This window comes from Tachysurus vachellii, chromosome 6 (assembly GCF_030014155.1).
Source record: "Tachysurus vachellii isolate PV-2020 chromosome 6, HZAU_Pvac_v1, whole genome shotgun sequence".
Lineage (NCBI taxonomy): Eukaryota > Metazoa > Chordata > Actinopteri > Siluriformes > Bagridae > Tachysurus > Tachysurus vachellii.
Window position 1 is genome coordinate 1,295,197 of NC_083465.1, and position 24,042 is coordinate 1,319,238.

Below are 24,042 nucleotides of genomic sequence, written 5' to 3' on the forward strand. Positions count from 1 at the left end.
CTTGGTCCTCATCTCCCGCTTTTACGATAGGTGGAAAACCGCGCTGTTTTTCGAAACTCTCGCGATGCCTGTCAGTGTTGGTAAGTGTTCGCGGTCCACTGATTGTAGACATGTGATCGAGGTTCTGTTCTGCAAGATCATTTTCTTCTATTAAAAATGCAGTTGCGAGCGGGGTGGCCAGTGGGGTGGCCAGTGGGGTGGCCAGTGGGGTGGCCAGTGGGGTGGCCAGTGGGGTGGCCAGTGGGGTGGCTGTGATTACGTGCATGATGGCCACGGCCACCATTGGCCACCCCCTGGCTCCGCCCCTGGCATCAGTAACCCTTGTCCAGAAAGAGGGATTCATCAACTAACACACAACCTTTTAACACAACAGAAACCTTCACATGTATTTTACTTCAAGCACACAAATGTTAGGTGGACGTCGCCATGGTGACGACTGGAGCTGCCACCGTTGAAGACTGAATTTAACACTAAATCAGACCTGCCAACCTTTACGCATTTTGTGTAGCAGATACGCATTTAGACATCAAAAGTACGCTGCTACGATTTATCACTTCAAAATACGCATAAAAAACCATTGATGCCTTTGAGTTCAACTGTCTGTGCATTTGCGCACCAGGCAATGCGCCTATGGGTGGAACTGCATTGGGCAGCAACCTGGGAAAATAATAATTCGACCAATCATAGCGCCAGTTTAAAAACTCTTTAACGCTACAAGCGGAGAGCCGTCAAAACGAATGTGGTTTTCATCTGTCTCTGTCCGTCTTCAATTCTTCTTACAGTGACTGTTTTTTTTACAAGTGAGGACTTAACGTTTCAAAGGTAAATGGCCAGAATTGTGAATTTCATCCATTTTAATAAACCTGCCGAACCACAGGCGTCGCTAGACTCCTTTACTGGGGCATGTGTCCAAGTGTCCGATGTTGTGCCTCAAGTTTAAGTTTTACACACAGATCAAGTTTTACTATATTTGCCAGTATTTATATAGGAAACTGTAAACTGTAAACGCATTGCCGTCGTACTTTAACGGAAAAGACAAACTGGCGCGAGCACGCAGACATCAATATCTGCGAGCGTCTGTGTATCACTTTTATAGCACACATTCATGCTATAACATGACGAAGCTAATGTAATTTTTAAATATCAATCGTATTCTGACTCGATTGTTACTGGCTCCTGTAGATCACATCTGATGGACATCAGATTTTTTTTGTGAAAAGCAGGGAAATAGAAGCAGAAAGTAGAAATGATGAGGGAGGTATTATTATATGATCAGCCAGTCAAAACCATAGTGAAGTCTAGAGTCTTGCATTATTGCTGAGAAAATTAACACATGTATGTGTTGTCAGATATGAAGTTACTGTTTAGTTCATTAGATCTAATTTATGGCAATACATAAAGAGTTGTTAAATAGTATGCAGATATTATACACAAACGATCATGCACATAACGTTATACTCTTTATTTTAGTTGCTACTCAAAAGTAAAGTAAGTTGAGTAAGTTGCTACTCAAAATTTTTTTCCAAGGTTGGCAGGTCTGCTATATGATGAACGGCACAGAAATTACACAGGTGCTCACAGCTGACTGTCACCTGCCTGAAATAGACCAAGCTGATCATTCATTCACTCATTTTCTACCGCTTATCCGAACTACCTCGGGTCACGGGGAGCCTGTGCCTATCTCAGGCGTCATCGGGCATCAAGGCAGGATAAACCCTGGACGGAGTGCCAACACACACACACACTCTCATTCACTCACGCACTCAGGACAATTTTCCAGAGATGCCAACCAACCCACCATGCATGTCTTTGGACCAGGGGAGGAAACCGGAGTACCCGGAGGAAACCCCCGAGGCACGGGGAGAACATGCAAACTCCACACACACCAGGCAGAGGCGGGAATCGAACCCCGACCCTGGAGGGGTGAGGCGAACGTGCTAACCACTAAGCCACCGTGACCCCCACCAAGCTGATCATTTAAAGTATAATAAATGCTTCTTTACAAAAATACTATGATGAGGTTTATTGATCTTCAGTTCTAGCTGAAATCTGGAGTTTGATCAGAGACACCAGACCCTTAACATTGTCCATTAGAAATATTAATCTTCTAAATAAATCCTAATAAATAAACTACATTTCTTCTTCTTGTCTAGCTGCCTGGCCCGAGATCTTCCTTCATCAAGTAATTCTGAAACACTTTCAGATTCATCCATTAAAGGTTTTTCAGCTGCTGTCTGATGGATCAAAGCTTCTGATGACTCGATGGTACTCTCTGAAGGATTTCGAGATTTTTCCTTTTTCATCATTTGGTGTTGAAGGATAATTAGTGAAATGATCACAGCGAGTAAAATAACTACAACAACAGAAAACACAATGGGTCCTGCTCGCTGTTCCCTCTGGTCAATGGGTCCATTTTCTGTGAAACAAAATAAATAAATAATAAATAAATAAATAAATAAATAAATAAATAAATAAATACATTCAAACAGGTTCAGAGTTTTTATTTCAGTCCATTTTATAATCCACATTATAAAAATCTTTATAGACTTTTCTGTTTAATCTTTTATTTACTATAATGAATTTATTGATTCATTTCTTTTTTAAAAATGTTAATAACGGCACATTTGCGGTGTTGTGAGTTAATGAACCTCTCGGGGACGTGTGGTCTTGATGAACTCACCTGAGAAGAGGTCGATGCTCCTCCTGATGGTCTGGTCCAGATCTGGGTTCTTCATGATGAAGGTGATGGAGGAGTTGACGGTTCCATTTAGGATCAGTTTACTGTTCACGCTGTACAGACCTGTGTGATGGTCCTTACTCAGCTGCGTGTGTGTGTGGTTGGTGACGTCCCTGGTGTTTCCCATCAGCCACTGCAGGGAGGGAGAGGGGAACCCACCCTCTGAGGTCACCAGCACCTCCATGTGGCCGTCGCTCAGCACAGAGATTTGCAGACGCGGTTCGTAGTAGAACGCTAAAGGAGGTGTTAGAGAAGAGTGCTGAGTGGTCGGTTACCATGACAACCAGTAACGCTTCACCGTGAGCACTAAGTAGCTAACATTTTACAGCACTTTATTGTACAGTTTCATCGTTACCTGCTACTTTGAGAGGGAAACTCTTTCTCTGCCAGCCCAGCGGAGTGCTGACGGAGCAGGTGTACTCCCCCACATCCTCCAGAGTGGTGCGGTCCAGCCTGAGCGACGCGTTCCCCTTCTTCATCTCCTGGTGGAACAGGCTGGTGCGGTTGGCGTATCTCCGGCTCTGATATTGTGGCTGGTCTTGGCCATGAAAGAAACTGTGGACCACCTCTTGGTTGTGCTGCCACATGATCATTATCCTGTCTGCGTCCCACGAGCCGTTCACTGGGAACACGCAGGACAGATGGACCGCCTCGCCGTACACACCCATCTGTACACCCGTGGGAACAGAGATCTCGAACTCAGCTACGGACACAAACATGAGAAGAGATCTTTAAGAGCTAAATCAACAGAAAAAGTAAATATTCAGATAATCTGTGAATGTTTATCCAGGTGAGTGGTGAGTTCTGTTACTGAGAGCGAGAGTTCATGTGCAGCAGCGTTTTTATAGTTCTGCTCACCTACATTTTCCCATCCATAACCTTTAAGCTGTTGATGTGTGATGTGTGTGAAATGTGTCAGCCATATTTTCTGCGTGTCTTTAGCTCATGTGTTTGTCACTTTGTACTGATTAATAATTTTAAACCTTGTATCAGCATTTATCACTCAGTTCTGTTAAAACAATTGTGTTGTGTTAAAAAGAATGATTCATGTCAGCAGACCGGGCGGTTAACACAAAAATACAGGCCACAGATGTGTCAAAGACTTGGAGAATCAGGGAGACCCAGAGGAAACCTAGGGCATGCCAACAAACACAGAAAACTTCTCACAGCTCCGTATGTTCTAGGGGTGGCACGGATCACAAAACCCACACTTTGGTTTGTATCACGGTTTTAGGGTCATGGGTTTCGGTTCTGTACGGTTCTTGTTGTTATTTTTTCTTTTAATCTTCAACACTCCAGAAATTTCCTTCAGCATTTGATATATAGCTATATATATATTTGATATTATTATCTTAATTATCCACAATTTAGGATACAGTATTAACATTTTTGTAATGTAATCATGCACTAACTGAATTTGACTTGACTTTAAGCACATTATTGGGACCATCTCTGAGTAAAAGCTAGGTGAGATTTTGATACAGCAAGAGAGAAGACATTGATGATGACATGCTTTTCGTTTATTTGGCAAAAAAAAAGGAGAATGTGTATTCTTATCTCTACAGGAACTTGTGCCTTTTTAACACACAAAGACTCAAATTAACTTGCATTTATCAAACTGCCAACTTCAGTGTCGCTCTTACAAAAAAAAGATTTTTAAGAAAAAGAGAGGAACTCTTACAAGCTCTGTCTTTTAAACAAGTCAAAATATTTTAAACATAAATATATAATATAAGGTAATAACATAATATAATGAGGCTATAACATAATTATAAAGTCAAGCATAAGTTTAACCATCTTAACACAAAAACAGTATAAACAATGCTTCTAATGAAGATACATTTCTTTCACTTGAAATTAAAGTGCAGTATTTGGAAACTAGAGATTAAAGTGCCACTGTATATACAGTATTTAAATATTAAAAACAAAAATGCTGGCTATCAAAATTGCTAAAAAATGTTGCATAAAAAAACACTCCTCTGTTCACTTAATTTTCGTATTCTTCTGCAAGAATATCAGTTTGTCCACATTTTTTGCCAAGAGGCGAGACCTACTTGCAGTGACTATGTCCCCAGCCGTTGAGAAAACAAATTCACTTGGCACAGATGAACCTTGGACAGCGAGGTTATGTTGGGCTAACTTAACAATGTGAGGATACTTATGCTCATTGCTCTTCCACCATGCGAGTGGGTCTTCATCCACAGAGATGCAGCCTGTGGCCTTGTATGTGGTGACCTCTTCATGAATGATGTCTGTCAAAGGCTTTGTTCTTCTTTCCTCTGTTTTAAAAAAATCTGCAAATACTATTGCCATGGCAGATTTTTTTCTGGGGAGGAGAGGTCTCTGATGGCCCTGGCAGCGCTCCTGAGGATGAACTGGCCGCTTGGGCTTCACTGCTTTGACCCTGATGAGTAAATGACAAAATAGACATTTTTGGAAATGTTAATAACAACAATTAGCTCTCATGGCAGCAAAAAGTTATTCTCTACTGGGCAGTGGGGAATAGAAAAATTTTACAAAGGCACAAAAAGATTAAATATGCTTGGCTTAGTCCAAAAAATAAAATAAAAAAATAAAACAGCAATTATCATTAGGATAAAAAACTAAAAAATTATAAAATATTAAATAAATCAAATTTAAGTTAGATACAAAAAACAAACACAATACCTGCTTTTCAATGTCCACAATGTCCGTGGTTAGATCATCGTAGATTTTCTGAACACAGGCTTCTTCCAGGTAAGGCAGGGACTTGAATCTTGGATCAAGTGCTTTGGCTCTGTGCAGATAATCCTGAACACCAGGGTCATTGTGTCTGCCTTTAAGGTCTTTAGTGATGCCTGCCTTAGCTTCTTTGATGGTGGTACTGTCCTCTGCACTTGATGTCATGGATTTCAGTATCATCTTCTGCAGTGGGTAAATCGTTGAAACTGATGGGGATGTTTCGGTGCTCATGAGGGTGATTACATTCTTCAGAGGTTTGAGAATATTAATGAGACCCTCTGCCAGTTTTGTCTCACTTTCAGTTAACAATGCAATGTCCTTGACTTTCTTCTTCATATACTTGTCCATTACGGCAGAGTAGATGGCAGCCTGTTGCTCCACATAACATTCTAACATGTCGTATGTGGAGTTCCAACGAGTTGTTGCATCGTGAATTAGTTTGTGAACAGGCAATTCCAGCATATCCTGCTTGGTTTTCAGGGCATGGGCAGCTGTTGTGCTTTGGTGAAAGAAGCTAACCACCTTCCTAAACTTCCCCAAGAGTCGGGATACTTGGTTTAGTGAGATTGCACTCTTGGCTGCAAGGTTAACTGTTAACCCGCCACTAAATCCATAGCATTCACTATATTTTAGCATTATCTGTAGTAACAGGAATTATGCTATTTACCCTCTCCAGTTTCCATTCCGCCACCGCGTCTGTCAGCATTTCAGAGAGATGCTCACTGGTATGACTTTCATAAATGGGGCGTGTTTACAAAAAGCAGCTTCTCATTTCCCACTCCGAAGTAATATAGTGAGCGGTCACCGTGAGGAAACTTTCAGTGGCCCTTTTGGTCCATCCATCCAGGGGCGTAGATTACGCGGGGGAGGCGGGGGACATGTCCCCCGCACTTTTTATAAAAAGTAAATTCGTCCCCTTCACTTTTTTAGTGGAGAGTTGTGTTCACCACATGTTGAGGTTTTAATGGAGCAATGTATATAAATGCAGCGTGATTTAAAATTCAAAGAGACAAGAAAGTTTAAGATCGTCTATACATGACGTTCACGGCAATCAGTCACTCACTTGTCACGTCATCATCACGACCCCCCAGTACTGTAGCTCGAGTCTCACCCGCGGTCCAGCGTTCGGTTACGATGAGCTCAAAGGGGCAAAAAAACGCTTCACTCCTTTTTTATAAAAATGTCATGTAGTGTAAGTTGGCACATGGTATCAGAATTGTGTTGCACAATGTTTAGTAACTCTGCCTGTTGCTCTTGTTGAATAATGAGCAAGTTTTAATTTAAAGGATTATAAGGAAAAATAGCTGCTTTGACAAACGTTATATAAACTCTTTTATAACGTCTTTTGTTTTAACAAGTGTGTTATCAAAACCCTTCAAATAAGAATAAAGATAATGTTGAACTGAGATTTTACAGCATGTTTAACTCGCCAATTCTACATAATATCAAGTATGTGTCACTGTATGTACACGACAGAGACGAGGACGACGAATAGTGACGTTAAAGATGTCATTTTAATAATAAGGAGCAGGTAAATCACACATACTACATACAACGTAGTAAAGACGATAACCGACATTGAGTGAAGACAGCGGTGATGAGTATAAATAGAGTCCGGGTGAACAGACAGGTGAAGATAGGAAACAATCATGCTGGATGACGGGGTGCAAAGGATGATGGGTAATGTAGTCCGGTGAATGAGAGTAGATCACAGGGGAAACGTTACAATATGCTGAATTTCTTTCTTTCTTTCTGTTTTCTAATCATATATATTCATAACGCATATAAAGCATGATTAAAAAAATCATGATTCAAAATAAAACCTGTCATTTACACAAGGGTTAACTGAAAAAAAACAAAAAACAAAACATAACACTAGACATTTCGTCCCCCCCACTTTTTAAATGATGGCTACGCCCCTGCATCCATCTGTAGTGAGAGCTACGTGGGCTGTGTCGGACAATTCTTTTACAATTACTGCTCGTGTCTCGTCATACAGTTTTGGAATGACAGTGATGCCGAAGTATTTGCGAGAGGGAATATTAAACCGCGGCTCGAGTGCATTCATCAGCTGACGAATTCCTTCACACTCAATCACGCTGCGCGGTTGCATATCTTTTGCTATAAACATCCCCAATGCTTTAGTTATGGCTATTACCCTGTCCGAGTTATCACTGAGAGGTTGCTTAAATGCTGCGGACAGTAGAAGTTGTTTCCTAACCGGCTCTCTCCTGTTTGTGCTTATCGACGCATTGGCGTGATGTCTTATAAAATGAACTGTCATATTAGAAGTGTTGCCATTAGCATATTGAATGCATTTTGCACAATGTTCGCACACAGTCGCAGTTCTATCTACTGTTTTATTTCCGTTGTCATTGTAAGTAACATGAAATCCAAAATGTTCCCACACACCAGATTTGAACGACGCGGGCGCATCCGCCAACTCTGGGCAGCCTTCATTATCTCCTCCACTTGCCATTTGTGCAGCAATCCTTACTCAACTTTTACACGTCTTCTCGGGTCTAAAAAAATGTACACGACCCAAAGTGACCCGAATCAATTTTTACCCGAACCCGACGTGCATTTTTTTTTTTTTTTTTTTTTTAAGAAAGACCCGACCCGAGACAAACCCGAAAAAATTACACCCGAGTCCGACCCGACCCGTTGGCATTTTTTTTTACCCGACTGGACCCGAATGTTGCAAAACTCTACACTAAAGTAACCGCTACAGCGTGGATTCAAAATTGATTGACAGGTCTGTTTCAACGAAAATTAGCTTAGCTACCGCCAGTCACACGTCGGCAGCCACATGTCGCAAGCGGTCTTGACAAACAGAGAAGAGGTTGGAAAAGGACTCAAGTCGATGCACACACACGAGATAAAGTAGCTTGAGGCTTCTCGGGTCCGTTCAGTATAAAACACATTCATTTTAAATTACCCGAGACCCGATGCCGCTATTATTATACCCGACCCGTGTCCGAGGCACACGTGAAACTTTTAGACCTCGGACCTCGGGTTTTCGGATCTAAGTGGACCCGTGAAGACCTCTACTGTCTATATGTATGTTCGCGCGAAACTGTCTGAGGCGAAACTGGGCTACACTGCGCATGCGTCGAACCGTGCGACGCACACACGAAACGAACCGAGACAAGCGAACCGAACGGTTCGGGTGTTTTTTCATATACCGTGCCACCCCTAGTATGTTCTCACCAGAGCCGATCGGCCCTATACGCTCACTACGCTTGTTGCGTAGCGCCCCGCAGATTACGCAAGGCCCCGCCTCCCCCTGCCTCATTTTACAGCGCGTGTTAATGTTTACTGTGTAGATGACAATATGAAGCTATCCATCTGCCCATGAAAAGAGAAAAAGGAAACAAAATGAGAGTAAAATGCGAGAACAACAATCAGGTAAACTTGTGTTCTCTTCAGGTTTGATGTCAGCAAGACCAAATAAAAGTAAAGTTGATGTGATTCTGTCTCTAGTCTCTATCTGACTAGGTAAATTAGCTGTGCAGTGCTGCCAGTGCATCTCTTGGCCTGTCTGTCACACAACAATTTATTGCGTGAACATTTGCGTGAATAAAGGCCCAAGGGCAACGGTGTTTATAAACGGCAGCTCGATAACCGTGCCGCGCGTGAACATGCGTTCATATCCGCGTGCAATCGTGCACGAAATGACACGCGTGCTTTCCAGCAACATCTGTGTGGGGACCAGTACAAAAAGTAGCATGATAGCACTCCTAAATGACAATGTTTATAGTCTCTCAATCAAGGTTACAACAACGTTAATGCAATATGGAAACCAATGGATTTACATTGGAATGGGCATAATGCCAGGTCAATGCACATCCCTAAGTAAATAATAACCATCAGGGATCAAGTATTGCTCTCATGCATACTATAAAACACAGTGATACGGTATGGCAAGCATTTTAGCTTTTATACATTCACATGATGTGGATTTTTGATATCAAGAATTCAGTTTTCAATACTTAAAATGTAAATATTAAGAGTGTGATTTCTAGTAGAAACCATATTTTTGATATCAGGAAATACATTTAAATTCACTTGCTTAAATTCAACTCAAAATTCTATTTAAAATATTCAATTTTAAACTTTTTTTAAAAGGTGGGAGGTTTGTAGTGGGAGCAGTGGGGTGTCAAGTGTGAATGTGTGGCAAATGGTTTACATGGCTCACGAGTCAGAGGGTCCTCCCAGAATTTGGCTTAGGGCCCTAGTGAGGTCAGGATCGGCTCTGGTTCTCGCTGTGTGCTGTGGGGCACAAACATGCCTCTGTGTGTGTGTGTGGGGGGGGGGGGGGGCGCTCTGGTAAAGTTCTTCCTCAGCTATTTTAGGAATATAGGAATTAGATATAACTCAAGTCATGTCAAGAAGCTTTAAATAACTGACATTGAATGGAATTTATTTGTACTCAATGGTTTTCTTCATTGTTATGATGTTTTTGTTTGAATATTTTTACCATTGAAACGCTTTGCAAGGCAAGAGACTTTTATCATGTAAATTGTGACAGAGGCAGGAAGAAGATGCTGAAACAGGGACAGCTTGACTAACACTCATTAGGTTTCAACCATCAGATGGAGACTTTTAGTCTTCCTCTGAGCTGTAAATATAAAGCTGTAGTAAAAACAGACTTACTGTCAGAGGAAACTCCATGTAACAGCAGGAAAAGATTCAGAAGAGTCAGAGTCAGTGTCGAATCCCTGACTGATCTGAGACTGATCTCCATCTGTATCAGGTAGTGTGTGAGCATCAGGTCAGGATCTTCTCCATGGGCTCTGTGTCTGCTGCTGAGGAGAAACATCAACATCAGGGTTCGAGTGGAAAAAAACATCATCATCATCATAATCATCATCATCATCATACAAACAAAAAAGCTTCTAGAAATCATTTATGTAAATTAATGATCTGTTTTAATCCGATTCATACAAAATCAGATGAAAGTCTTTTGCCAACTGTTTAATGAGCCGCCATTACGACCCTGCATCTGCCTCAGAATGTTATCTTCATGATCATTTTAATCTCACTGATAGTTTATTGTGTTCAGATGTGTTAAGTCAAGTCAAGAAGATTTTATTGTCAAAAAAAAAAAAAAGTGAAATGAGACAACGTTCCTCCAGGACCATCTCCAAGACCATTACTACACGCTCCAACCAGAAGCCGTGGATGACTGCTAATGTGCGTGCTCTGCTGAGGACTAGAGACCTAGCCTTCAGAACAGGGGACAGGGCGGCCCTAAGAACAGCAAGGGCCAAACTGTCCCGAGCCATCAGAGAGGCAAAGTGCGCACACGCCCAGACTATCCACAGCCACTTCCAGGACAGCGGAGACACCCGGCGCATGTGGCAGGGCATACAGGCGATCACAAACTACAAGACAGCTTCACCTGCTTGTGATAGCGACGCCTCCCTCCCAGATGCGTTGAACGATTTCTACGCTCGGTTCGAGGTACAGAACAACGTAACGCAGAGGAAGTCCATCCCTCCCCCCGACGACCAGGTACTCTGTCTATCCACGGCCGACGTGAGGAGATCTCTATGCAGAGTTAACCCACGGAAGGCTGCTGGACCAGACAACATTCCTGGCAGGGTGCTCAGAGAATGTGCAGAACAGCTAGCGGATGTCTTTACGGACATCTTCAACATTTCCCTGAGCAGCGCCGTTGTTCCTACGTGCCTCAAAACTACCACCATCGTTCCTGTCCCAAAGAAGTCTACAGTGTCCTGCCTCAATGACTATCGTCCCGTTGCACTCACACCCATAGTTATGAAGTGCTTCGAGAAGCTCGTCATGAGGCACATCAAGACGCAGCTACCACCCTCACTGGACCCCCTACAGTTCGCGTATCGTCCAAACCGCTCCACAGACGATGCCATTGCCGCAGCTCTCCACTTAGCCCTCACCCACCTGGACAATAAAGACACTTATGTACGAATGCTGTTCATAGACTTTAGTTCAGCATTCAATACCATCATCCCTCAGCACCTGATTGGGAAGCTGAGCCTGCTGGGACTAAACACCTCCCTCTGCAACTGGATCCTGGACTTCCTGACTGGGAGACCTCAGTCAGTCCGGATCGGGAACAGCATCTCCAGCACCACCACACTGAACACTGGAGCTCCTCAAGGCTGCGTGCTCAGTCCGCTGCTGTTCACTCTGCTGACTCACGACTGTGCAGCAACGCACAGATCGAATCATATTATCAAGTTCGCCGATGACACGACCGTGGTGGGTCTCATCAACAAGAACGACGAGTCAGCATACAGGGAGGAGGTGCAACAACTAACTGCCTGGTGTAGAGCCAACAACCTTTCTCTGAATGTGGATAAAACTAAAGAGATGGTTGTGGACTTCAGGAGAGCACGGAGTGACTACTCTCCGCTGAACATCGACGGATCATCTGTGGAGATCGTCAAGAGCACCAAATTTCTTGGTGTTCATCTAGCGGAGAACCTCACCTGGTCACTCCACACCAGCGCCATCACCAGGAAAGCCCAGCAGCGTCTCTACTTCCTACGAAGGCTGAGGAAGGCACATCTCCCTCCCCCCATCCTGACCATGTTCTACAGAGGGACCATTGAGAGCATCCTGAGCAGCTGCATCACTGTCTGGTTCGGGAACTGCACCATCTCAGAACGCAAGACCCTGCAGCGGATTGTGAGGACAGCGGAGAAGATCATTGGGGTCTCTCTTCCCTCTATCACAGACACTTACACCACACGCTGCATCCGCAAAGCCAACAGCATTGTGGATGACCCCACACACCCCTCACACACACTCTTCACCCTCCTGCCATCTGGAAAAAGGTACCGAAGCATTCGGGCCCTCACGACCAGACTGTGTAACAGTTTCTTCCCACAAGCCATCAGACTTCTCAACAACTGAAATGTACTGTACTGAGCACAACATACACACACATCATCTGTATGGACTGCATAGACCCTCACAAAACACACACACTGACACAACATACTGTTTACATGCTGCTTACAATCCAGCAAACTGTTTACATGCTGTTTTGCACACCTTGTCTGCTGTTTTTTGCACAAACTGTCCCAACATTTCAGCCGTTTTTGCACATACTGTACAATATCTCAGCCATTTCGCACATACTATATTAACACATACAGTATTAACACTGGTCGGTCGGCGCTGTTTCTGTGACTGTTTACTATTTATTGTCTTTTGTGTACTGCATTTTTTGTACTTTTTGTATTGTCTTGTAACTTGTGTCTGCACTGTCATTGTCCTGCACTGTCTTGTCCTGCACTGTCTGGTCCTGCACTGTCTTTAGTCCTGCACTGTCTTTTGTCCTGCACTGTCTTGTCTGTCTTGTTTGTCTTGTCCTGCACTGTTTGCACCAGGTTGCACAGTTGCACTTTATGTGGCTAAGACTACTTACAAGTCTTTAGCCCTGTCTTTGTTTCTATGTAGCACCTTGATCCTGGAGAAACGTTGTCTCATTTCACTATGTACTGCAACAGCTATATATGGTTGAAATGACAATAAAAGCTTCTTGACTTGACTTGACTTGATGAAGCTACATAAAACAAAGGACTTAGGACTTAGGACTTAAGGACTTAGTAAGTTAGTCCTAGATACATAAAGTGCAACTGTGCAACCTAGCACAAACAGTGCAGGACAAGACAAGACAGACAAGACAGTGCAGGACAAAAGATTACAAGACAATACAAAAAATAATACAAATATACAAAAAAGACAATTTTGTTGTTAACAGGTTGATGGATGTAAACAGCATGTAAACAGGTTGATGGATGTATATTGGAAGTGTGTGTATTTGGTGTAGGTCTGTGCAGTCCATATGTTACTGATAAAGGGGGAAAATAGACATATGAGAACACGGACTCGCGCTGTTGTCTCTGCGCCAGTCAACCACACCCTACAACCCCGATCTCCCCCTAGTGGACACTCCAAAAGTAGTACACTTAAATCATACAAATTTTTTTGTTTGTTTGTTTGTTTACAGTTGAATCACATTGATTCCATCATTTAAATGCTCATTTTGATATTTGATCTTTTTAACCTCTACACATACAGTTGATGTGTGTGTATGTTGTGCTCAGTACAGTACAGTTTCAGTTATTAAGGAGTCTGATGGCTTGTGGGAAGAAACTGTTACACAGTCTGGTCATGAAGGCTGAATGCTTCGGTATCTTTTTCCAGACGGCAGGAGGGTGAAGAATGTGTGTGAGGGGCATGTGTGTGTGTGGGGTGTGTGGTGTTGGCTTTGCAGATGCCTCTGCAGGGTCTTGTGATCAGAGATAGTGCAGTAACATGTGAGTGCAGTAACCCTGTATTCATGCAGGATCACTTTTATCCTGATCAAAACACTTTTGTTTTACAGATTTACATGGCTGTTATTTCTGTGTTATTTCTCTGTTATTTCTGTTACATCTTATTAATGTATAATTAAAATGAATATCTACCCCATTAGATGGGTGACATTTCATTTGGACTGTCCGTTGGCTTTATTCTGAAGAGTTGTGTACATGATTCTGTAATATTTGTTTCTGTGTATGACCTGAGATGTAGGAGAAAGTTCAGCCTCATTCCTGATCAAAACTCAGAAGAGTGAGTTTAAGAAGTTCAGGGCTCTCAAGTTTCGAAGACAGGCAAGAGTGACATCTACAACCCCCCAGCAACATTTTACATCATCATGGCCCATGGCAGAGGGAGAGAGCCTCAAATAACCACAGTATAAGACACATTTTACATCATTGTGGCCCATGGCAGAGGGAGAGAGCCCGAAAAAACAAAGTATAAGACACATTTTACACCAGACTACATGAAAGTGTCCCCCTGACTTACAAGTGTTTGTAACAGTGACTTCAGCATTGCCCATGGTGGGTTAAATGATTGTAAAACACGTGTTGACGTGACTTTAAAACGTTTCTGCTCATGTGCAGATTTTTCAGGCTGGCTAGTTGCTAAGGCTACATGAAACCATCAAACTCCTTAAACCTGTTTAAAGTTGTAATGGAATACAAATAAAAGCAGTTTACATAAATAATATAAGCAGCTTATATAAATAGTAAAAGTGATCTACATATTTTAATATAATTAACAAATAATTGGGTAACACTTTACAATAAGGTTCATTAATTAACATGAACTGCACTTATAAAGCATTTATTTATCTTTGTTAATGTTAATTTGAACATTTACTTAAACATTATTCAAATCTTGTTAACATTATTTAATGCACTGTGAACTAACACGAACAAACCATAAAAAAACCTGGAAAGGCAGATTCACATCACATACATTAGTTACAACTTTAGTTATTCAAGTATATAGATGGAGATGGGTATAGATATTTTAGATGAGATTGTCCATATTGCCTTTCTGGAATTTTCTTTTATGGACCACTACTTTTTTCAGTTAAGAACCATAGCAAAGCAGAACAGAACCGGGATGCGCACCATTTCAAGTAAATAAAACATCACATAAAAAGAGGGCAGATCTACACAGAGCACAAATACAGTCAAATGAAATCAGATCTAGTTGGTTTTACATACTCAGTCCATTCGTTCATTCACTCATTCATCTTCTACCGCTTATCCGAACTACCTCGGGTCACGGGGAGCCTGTGCCTATCTCAGCATACTCAGTCCATTTAGTCCAAATCTTATAGAAGTTTTCTTTTTCAACTTTGAGGGAAGAGGATATCTTTTCCATAACATAAATCTCATAGACAATTTCAATCCATTCATCAATGGTGGGTGGATCTACTTTTAACCATTTCCTCGTAACAGATTTCTTACTGGTTGCCAATAGTATCATGAGCAGTTTTTTATCGTTAATGTTCCATGCTTCCAACCCTAGATTACCCAAATACACAGTTTCACAATTAAATGGAATGTTTACATTAAATACATTGTTTATGTGTTCATGGATCTCTTCCCAGTAAGGTCTTATTGTCTGGCAGTCCCAAAAAATATGGAAGTGATTGGCTCCGTTAGATCCACAAAGTCTCCAACAGGCGTCTCCGCTGCTTTGGTATCGTTTCTGAATGGGTGTAATAAAAAATCTCGCAATATTCTTCCAGCAAAACTCCCGCCATGTGTTTGACCCGGTTGATAACCATTGTAACTGGCTTATTTTCCCCCAGCTCTCCTGTGTGATCTTCACATTTACTTCCCTTTCCCATTTCTTCTTTATCTTGTTTAGATAATTGTATAGCATTATATAGTTTGGAGATAATTTTGTTGCCTGATCTGGGTTTAGTTAGTCATAAAAATACTTCCAGGAACCCTGACTCACTAGTTCCTAACACCCCTTTAATATTTTTGTTAAAGTATTGTCTCACTTGCAGGTACCTAAAAAAATCATCTTTTCCCAGTCCATAATCTTTCTGTAGGATTTCAAAACTCTGGAATACCCCTTTGTGAATAAATGAATGATAATTAGTCAAACCTTTTGAGATCCATATCTTAAACCTGCCATCGATTTTGTTTGGTGCAAAGTCTGAATCATAGGCACACCATCTCATAATTTTATATGTTTCTCCTAATCTGCAAATTTTGACTATTGCCAGCCAGGACTTCAGAGAGCTGCCTGTTATAGAATCATCTGGGATGGCCTGTTCTTCTAGTAATTTGTTATCACTTAGTAGAGCTGTTATTGGGATTCCGTTTAACATCGTACTTTCTATTTCTTTCCATGTTGCAGTGTATGTTGGTGAGCATAGGCAGACTAAGGGTCTTAGTTGGGCTGCATGATAATATTCTTGTAGGCAAGGAAGGCCCATTCCACCCTTCTCTTTTCTTAATGGCAGTGTCTAAATTTAATTCTGGCTCTTTTCCCTTGGCACAAATAACTTGCTATTAGTCTGTCCCATTCTAAGAAATGCTTAGATGGTATTTTGGTTGGCAGACATTGAAAAAGGTAGAACATCCGCGGAAGAATATTCATCCTGATTGATTCTATGCGGGAGCTTAAACTCAAAAAGGGAATAACATTCCATCTATGAATATCAGATTTTATCTGTAAAAAAACACCCAGATATTTAATAGGTTCAGCATCCCAATTCCAATTGTACATGGTCTTAATCGAAGCTGGTGGGTCATAGTTAAACTTTAATATTTGAGTTTTGTTGATATTAATTTTATAACCCGAAATGAAACCAAATTCTTCTAGTAATTTCATCAATTTTGGGAGTGCCTGAGTAGGTTGTGTTATACTTATCAAAAAATCGGCAGCAAATAGGGCCAGTTTTTGCTCCCCAGTTTTCATTGTTACCCCCCTTATATCCGACCTCTGCCTAATCAGTTGACTCATGGGTTCTATGAACAGGGCAACGAGGAGCGGCGACGCACAACACCCTTGTCTCGTTCCTCTCTCCAGAATAAATGAATTGGTTAGATCTCCATTGATTTTGATTCTAGCCGTTGGATTATTGTATAAAGCTGCAAATGTATCAATTATATTCATATGGAAGCCAAATTTTGAAAGTACTTTATATAAAAATGACCACCTCACAGAGTCGAACGCTTTCTCTGCGTCAAAACTGAATATCAGTGTCTCCAGTTTTTGTTGTGTGATTTGTCTCATAATGTGCAATGTTTTCCTGATGTTATCTTGGGTCTGTCTTTGTCTGACAAAGCCAGTCTGGTCTTTGTGTATTAATACTGGTAATATCATTTCTATTCTTTTAGATAATATGGAGGTGAATAGTTTATAATCATTATTTAAAAGACTTACAGGACGGTAATTCCCACACTCCAATTTGTCTTTCCACTCTTTGGGTACGACCGAGATCATTACCTCCCTCCATGAGGGGGTATTTTTATTTTCCAAAACCCAATTAAATGTTTTTAATAATGTTGGAATTAGCTGATCTTGCATTGCTTTGTACCATTCTGTGGGAAAACCGTCGGTCCATGGAGACTTACCCCCTTTCATTCTCCTGATTGCTGATTGAATTTCTTTTTTTGTTACTTCAGATATTAATTGTCCGTTTTGTTCATCAGTGATCTGTGGGAGATTAATCTGGGCCAGAAAGGCATCGATCTGATTGTCATTGCTTTCCTGTGGCTGGGAATATAGTGTTTTATAGTATTTTAGGAAGCATTGCTGGATTTTTTCCAGACTGTTTTCTATTTCATTTGTTGCAGAGTTTCTTATTTTGTGTATAGTTCTATCTGCTTGTTGTTTTCTTAACTTATATGATAAAAGTTTGAGTGATTTTCCACCTACCTCATAGTATTGTTGCTTTGTGAAAAGGAGCTTTTTTTTTTAATTTCCTGCGTGTTTATTTCATCTATTTCTTTTTTTAATTTTTTAATCTTATGTTTGGTGTCATCTTTGAGAGACTTTACATGTTCTTTCTGTAGTCTCTTTAATTCTTCTTCTAATTTTTGGAGTTTATTCCCTTCATTTTCTTCTCATATGAGGATATGGCTATTATTTTGCCCCTAATCACCACTTTTAATGCATCCCAGAGAATAGGTCACTTCTTCATTGTCATTATTATCTAAGTACAACTGGATTTACCCTTAGTAGTTGGGTTATTCAGAATGTTTGAGTTCAGTCTCCAAAGAGTGGATTTCTTCTTATTATTCAGATGGACTGACATATAAATGGGACTATGGTCTGAAATAGTGCTAGCTTTTATTTCACAATTATCTACCCTATAAAGATCTCCTTTAAGCATAAAAAAAAAATCTATGCGCGAGTAGACATTGTGAGCGGATGAGTAGTGCGAGTAGTCACGTTTCGTCGGGTTTATCTCCCGCCACACGTCCACGATCCCCACTTCACACAACCAAGTATTTAATCTTCTACAAATGCTTTTGGCACCAGATTTCCCGTTTGATGAGTCAATTTTTGGATTTAAGGGAAAAATCCCCCTCTTCAATTCAGAGGGACAGGCCCTTACCTGCAACAGTCGCATAGTGAAGTAGTAATAAAAAATAAAAATAAAAAGGGGGGGGGGGGGGGTTCCCAAAGGTAAAAAGTTAATCCCGAACGAACCAGTCAGTCCCATAATTGAATTCCACCCTTAATTACCGTACAGTTCAAAAGATTTCACAATTAACTCCGTCTTCCTCGAGCTTTGGGTTAACTCCTTTAGGTCCTGGAGGAGGCCGGTGATGGTCTTCTGAAGGTTCGGAGCTTCTTCCTGTAGCTTGCTTCCCGCCCGGCTTTGAGTGTGTCCTTCCTCGCTCGTCTGTCCACTCTTGTCCATGATAACCGCTGCACCTGCTCCAAGAGCGTCACCGGAGGTCTGGTGATTGTCACAGTGTAACCTCTTCTCCACAGGTCCTCTGATGCCTCCTCTATAGTGTCGTAGGTTTTGGTTCCGTCATCGTGTCTCACTCGCAGCCTGGCTGGGAAGAGCTTCTGGAATGGAACTTTTTTTTTCTTTCAGCACTTTGCAGATCTCAGAATATTCTCTTCGTTTTTTGAGTATCAGAGGTGGATAGTCGTGATCCAGATTTATGTGGTTATCTTGCCAGGTAAACCCCTTCCTCTGCCATGGCTTGCGGAGTATTGTCTCTTTTGTTTTGAAACTCAAAAACTTAATTATGATGGAGCGTGGCGGCGCCTCCACCGGCGGCTTCGGTCCCACCGACCGATGTGCTCTTTCAATCTGCAGGTCGGGCATATCCTCTGTTAACTCAAGGCCCCCATGCAGTAAATTTTCCACAAATGAAACCATCGTTGTTGTGTCCTTCTCGGCGTCCTCCGGCATCCCGTAAATCCTTATATTATCGCGTCTTGAGCGGCTTTCCAGATCCAGCAGCTTGTCCTCCATTTTAGTGTGCAGCTTTAGCATAGCCGTGATAACTTCCTCTGTGTTTTGGATCCTCTCTTCTGCTTTCTCAATTCACCCTTCTGCCTCTTCCAGTCTGGCATTCACCTTCACAACTTCTTCTTTTATTGTCTCTAATTGTTCTTTATTTTCTTGGCGAAACTCTTTTAGTTCTCGCAGAATCATCTAAAAGTCAGACATTTCTCCTTTTGCTAGCTTAAACCTGTTAGCTTCTAATGTTGCTGTGCCCCGTCTTTCTCACTCCCTGTCTTCAGACGTTTTTTAATTGTTCTGAGTGGTATTATGGCTCATGCCCCCTTATCTTTGTTTTTTACAAAATTATTTATTTGATTTGTATGGGGGAATTTATCTAATTTCTCTGGTTCTACCAGGAGCTCACTCGCTATGCGGCCATCCTGACGATGTTCCGACCGGAAGTCTCAACAGCTATATTTTTATTAACTCTAAACTACTTTAAAGTAGTCTTTATAGAAGTTATAAATGTATATATACACAATATATATGAAGAGGACATGAACAGACACACGTGTGGGTGGGAAAAGATCAGATCAGATGCTGCAATGAAGAAGTACAGAGATTCAACGAGGATGTGTTTGGTGTCTAAAACAGTTTCAAATATCTACAGTGTGGAAGAACATTTTATATATAGCGGGACTGAGATTCGTTGGGGCCTAAAACAGGGTCGAATATCACAGTGTCAAAGAACATTTTATACATAGCGGGACTGAGATTCTTTGGGGCCTAAAACAGGGTCGAATACCACAGTGTCAAAGAACATTTTTTACATAACAGGACTGAGATTCTGCTGTAAGACTCACAATACACAATAAGGGTGTGTGTGTGTTAGAAGTAGGAAGGAGGCTATTCATTTATCCTCACTGGGACAAAATTCTCAATTGAATTTATTTATACCAAAACTACGGAAGCGTATTGCATTCACTTGAGTAAAAAAAAAAATCTACTCTGTTTTTCTGAATTAACGACTTACTTATCTCAAAATTATGAGATAATTTTTCAGGAAAAAAAAATTTTTGCTCTGTTTTTCTGAATTAACGACTTAATGTGGATTGCATGGAAGTAAACATGTCCCGCCTTTCAAGTTTAATCAGTTGAACCGATATGGTACTGTATGCTTCACGGATATAAGATGATGCATCTGAAATGCATTCAGGCTTGCTATGTCGTGACACAAGAGACAATCAGGCAGTTGTTGAAAATACTGGATCTCCATGGAGTGCAACTGAGGCGCCGGAATCGTCTTCGGCGACGTTTGTATCATAACCCAGGCCCGAACTTTTTATGGCATGTTGATTCATATGATAAACTCAAACCATATGGGATCTGCATGAATGGTGCAATCGACGGGTTTTCACGAATGGTGATACGGCTACCGTGAAGCATACCATATTGGTTCAACTGATATAGAAACACAGCAACGTCAAGCAGATCAGAATGTTCTTTTCGTCTGAACAGGCGCAAAGTCTTGAGGTGTCTGCGCAAAGTTGATGCACTAATAACAACACCATTTATATTACTTAAAGACAGCAGTATCTCCCAATGTCTCAAACCCAAAGTAAAATAAAACCGGATTAAACTTGAAAGGCGGAACATGTTTACTTCCATGCAATCCACATTAAGTCGTTAATTCAGAAAAAAAAATTTTCCTGAAAATTCTCTCATAATTTTGAGATAAGTCGTTAATTCAGAAAAACAGAGCAAAAAAATTTTTTTCCTGAAAAATTAAGTCGTTAATTCAGAAAAACAGAGTAGATTTTTTTTACTCAAGTGAATGCAATACGCTTCCGTACAAAACAAACACATTTTGTGCAGAAAATCCATAAACAGTAAGTGATGAAGCTTTTTTGAACACTTTTTTCGAGGGGCTGAGATCAGCTCCACCATCACGCTCACACACGATGCAACTTACGCAAACAATTCTTACTAAACATTTTATATAGGTTAACAATTTCATAAGAAAGGAAAACAAAACCAATAACAAAGAAATACAAATTATATATGTAAAAAGAAGTAAAAATAACAACATTATTGTGCTTGTGGTTACATGACCATATATCCCTGTGCAATTTTTCCTAATACAAATAAAAAAAGCCTCTTGCGTTAGTGCCATTAGTTAATAATAATTTCAATAATCTAGTGTAACAACATTACGCTTGCCACACCTGGGAAGATTGGTGACCAGTTGGCATAAGACTTTACTTCATAGTCAAAGCTGTAAATATAAAGCTGTAGTAAAAACAGACTTACTGTAAGAGGAATCTCCATGCAACAGCAGAAAAGATTCAGAAGAGTCAGTACCGATTCCCTCCGAGCGTGAACTCCCTCTTCAGCCCTAGGGGTGTGTCGGTGTGTACATGAACAGCAGATCAGTATTTATAAGACAGACATGGTGACGTGTCTAATCCTGCCCCTTAAAAAAAAAAAACAACATTCCAGACGCGTCATTAAAAAGCTTCAGCAGGGTTCGGAAACCTGAAACCCCGCTCTGTGGCCCACGCTTTTTTTTTTGCACAACGAGATGCACAAATACAAAATACACATTTTGTTCAAAGCCACATGAACAAGAGGTATTAGTCACATAGGTTACCAGAGAAGAAGGGTGGGGGGACTTTTTTGTGGACTACAGCTCAGCATTTAACACCATAGTGCCTTGATTAAAAAAAGTAATAATAATAAAAATTTTATTCTTTTAAATTAATAATATTCATAAAATGGGACAGATCTGGTTTACAAAGGGCCCACTTTGTTTTGTGTATATGGGACTTTCCTAATCCAATAAATAGCTGTATAATATATTGTTCATTACTTTCCAAATTATCTCCCTCAAAATTAAAAAACACATCAAATACACCAATTTCTACCCACACAACCCAATTTTTTACTAATATAATTTTCCACATCCTTCCAAAAAAAGTCTTGAGTAGATACGATGATAAAACAGATGCAAAATTGTTTCTTTTTCCTGACCACAAAATTCACAAGCATATGAAATATTAAGCTTAAATCTTTCCAAAACATGTTTAACAGGATAAATTCTAGAGATGAGCGAGTACAGCATTATCTATATCTGTATCTGTTAACCATATGAATTATCTGTGTCTATATCGGTACTCGGAAGTAGGCGGGGCTTGTCTTGAAATGGGCGGGGCTTTAACCGATATGTTATTTTAAGCATGCAATTGATATGTAGAGAGTTTTTTAGTAGAGTTGTGTTCACCACATGTTGAGGTTTTAATGGAGCAATGTATATAAATGCATTATATGCATTATGTATATAAAAACTCTGCCTGTTGCTCTTGTTGAATAATGAGCAAGTTTTAATTTAAAGGATTATAAGGAAAAATAGCTGCTTTGACAAACGTTATATAAACTCTTTTATAACGTCTTTTGTTTTAACAAGTGTGTTATCAAAACCCTTCAAATAAGAATAAAGATAATGTTGAACTGAGATTTTACAGCATGTTTAACTGCCAATTCTACATAATATCGAGTATGTGTCACTGTATGTACACGACAGAGACGAGGACGACGAATAGTGACATTAAAGATGTCATTTTAATAATAAGGAGCAGGTAAATCACACATACATACAACGTAGTAAAGACGATAACCGACAATGAGTGAAGACAGATGTGATGAGTATAAATAGAGAAAAAACTGAAAAAAAAAACCATAACACTAGACATTTCGTCCCCCCCCCTTTTTAAATGATGGCTACGCCCCTGATATGGGTTGATCAGAAATTGTTATATTTATTGCTGATTGGAAAAATATTTACAGGACAGCATCAGGATTGAGCTTCAGATCAATGGTTTTGATCACGATAGCAAATGATCTATATTACAGAACAAGTTTTGCAACAATGAAAACAAAGCAATGCAGTGCAATTATGAAGTAAAATGTAATGAACAACATAACTTTCTTTTTTAACTTTTAATTTTTTTATGATCAGTGTGATTTTTTTTTTTTTTTTTTTATTTCCACACCTGTGTGTGTGTGTGAGTGTGTGTGTAGCTTAATAATTAATTTGTAATATTTATAACACTAGCTTACTACCTTTATGTTTTTATGAAATACAGCAAAAACGTGTCAGACACACAGTGTCTGGTTACTGGTTAGAGCCAGCTGAAGGTTTAAAAAAGAAAAAAAATCTCCGACAGGCAGAGACGCAATGCGAGTCGCATTCTACCAAGCAAGCACCACGTCTGAACAAACCCACGTTTACCAGAACTCTACTGGTTAGTAAGTACGTATTATTAACGTTACAACCCGAAGTAAAAAGCTGAAGAAACCCTAAACGTTAACGGAAAAGACCCGCGAACCCGAGTGACTGAGGGAGAGACAGAGAGCTGTTGTGTGTGTGACTGTCTCACACCTCCAGGGTTGGGGGTTCGATTCCCGCCTCCACCTTGTGTGTGTGGAGTTTGCATGTTTTCCCCGTGCCTCGGGGGTTTCCTCCGGGTACTCCGGTTTCCTCCCCGGTCCAAAGACATGCATGGTAGGTTGATTGGCATCTCTGGAAAATTGTCCGTAGTGTGTGAGTGCGTGAGTGAATGAGTGTGTGTGTGTGTGTGTGTGCCCTGTGATGGGTTGGCACTCCGTCCAGGGTGTATCCTGCCTTGATGCCCGATGATGCCTGAGATAGGCACAGGCTCCCTGTGACTCGAGGTAGTTCGGATAAGCGGTAGAAGTTGAATGAATGAATGAATTAATGAATGTATTTGTGTGGTCCTGATACACAGATATTATA

General features: G+C 40.7%; 2 protein-coding genes across 4 annotated transcripts; both read right to left on the reverse strand.

Moving 5' to 3' along the window:
• Nucleotides 1-1,954: 1,954 nt before the first annotated feature.
• Nucleotides 1,955-21,644, reverse strand: LOC132846884 (CD276 antigen-like). Of its 3 annotated transcripts, none has more exons than XM_060871666.1 (5): nt 21,540-21,644; nt 10,115-10,263; nt 3,093-3,440; nt 2,681-2,971; nt 1,955-2,416 (listed from the first exon to the last, which is right to left on the reverse strand). In XM_060871666.1, exons 2-5 carry the CDS (start codon nt 10,227-10,229, stop codon nt 2,100-2,102), a joined length of 1,071 nt encoding a protein of 356 aa, XP_060727649.1. In that variant the 5' UTR covers nt 10,230-10,263; nt 21,540-21,644; the 3' UTR covers nt 1,955-2,099. The 3 variants fall into 3 exon arrangements, with proteins under 3 accessions (XP_060727649.1, XP_060727648.1, XP_060727650.1); XM_060871665.1 differs by having other exon boundaries at nt 10,115-10,266; XM_060871667.1 differs by lacking the exons at nt 1,955-2,416; nt 21,540-21,644 and having other exon boundaries at nt 2,589-2,971.
• Nucleotides 4,664-5,911, reverse strand: LOC132846610 (E3 SUMO-protein ligase ZBED1-like). The gene is made up of 2 exons (XM_060871304.1): nt 5,405-5,911; nt 4,664-5,141 (listed from the first exon to the last, which is right to left on the reverse strand). The coding sequence occupies exons 1-2, from the start codon at nt 5,852-5,854 to the stop codon at nt 5,022-5,024; spliced, it is 570 nt and encodes a 189-aa protein (XP_060727287.1). The 5' UTR covers nt 5,855-5,911; the 3' UTR covers nt 4,664-5,021.
• Nucleotides 21,645-24,042: the final 2,398 nt, after the last annotated feature.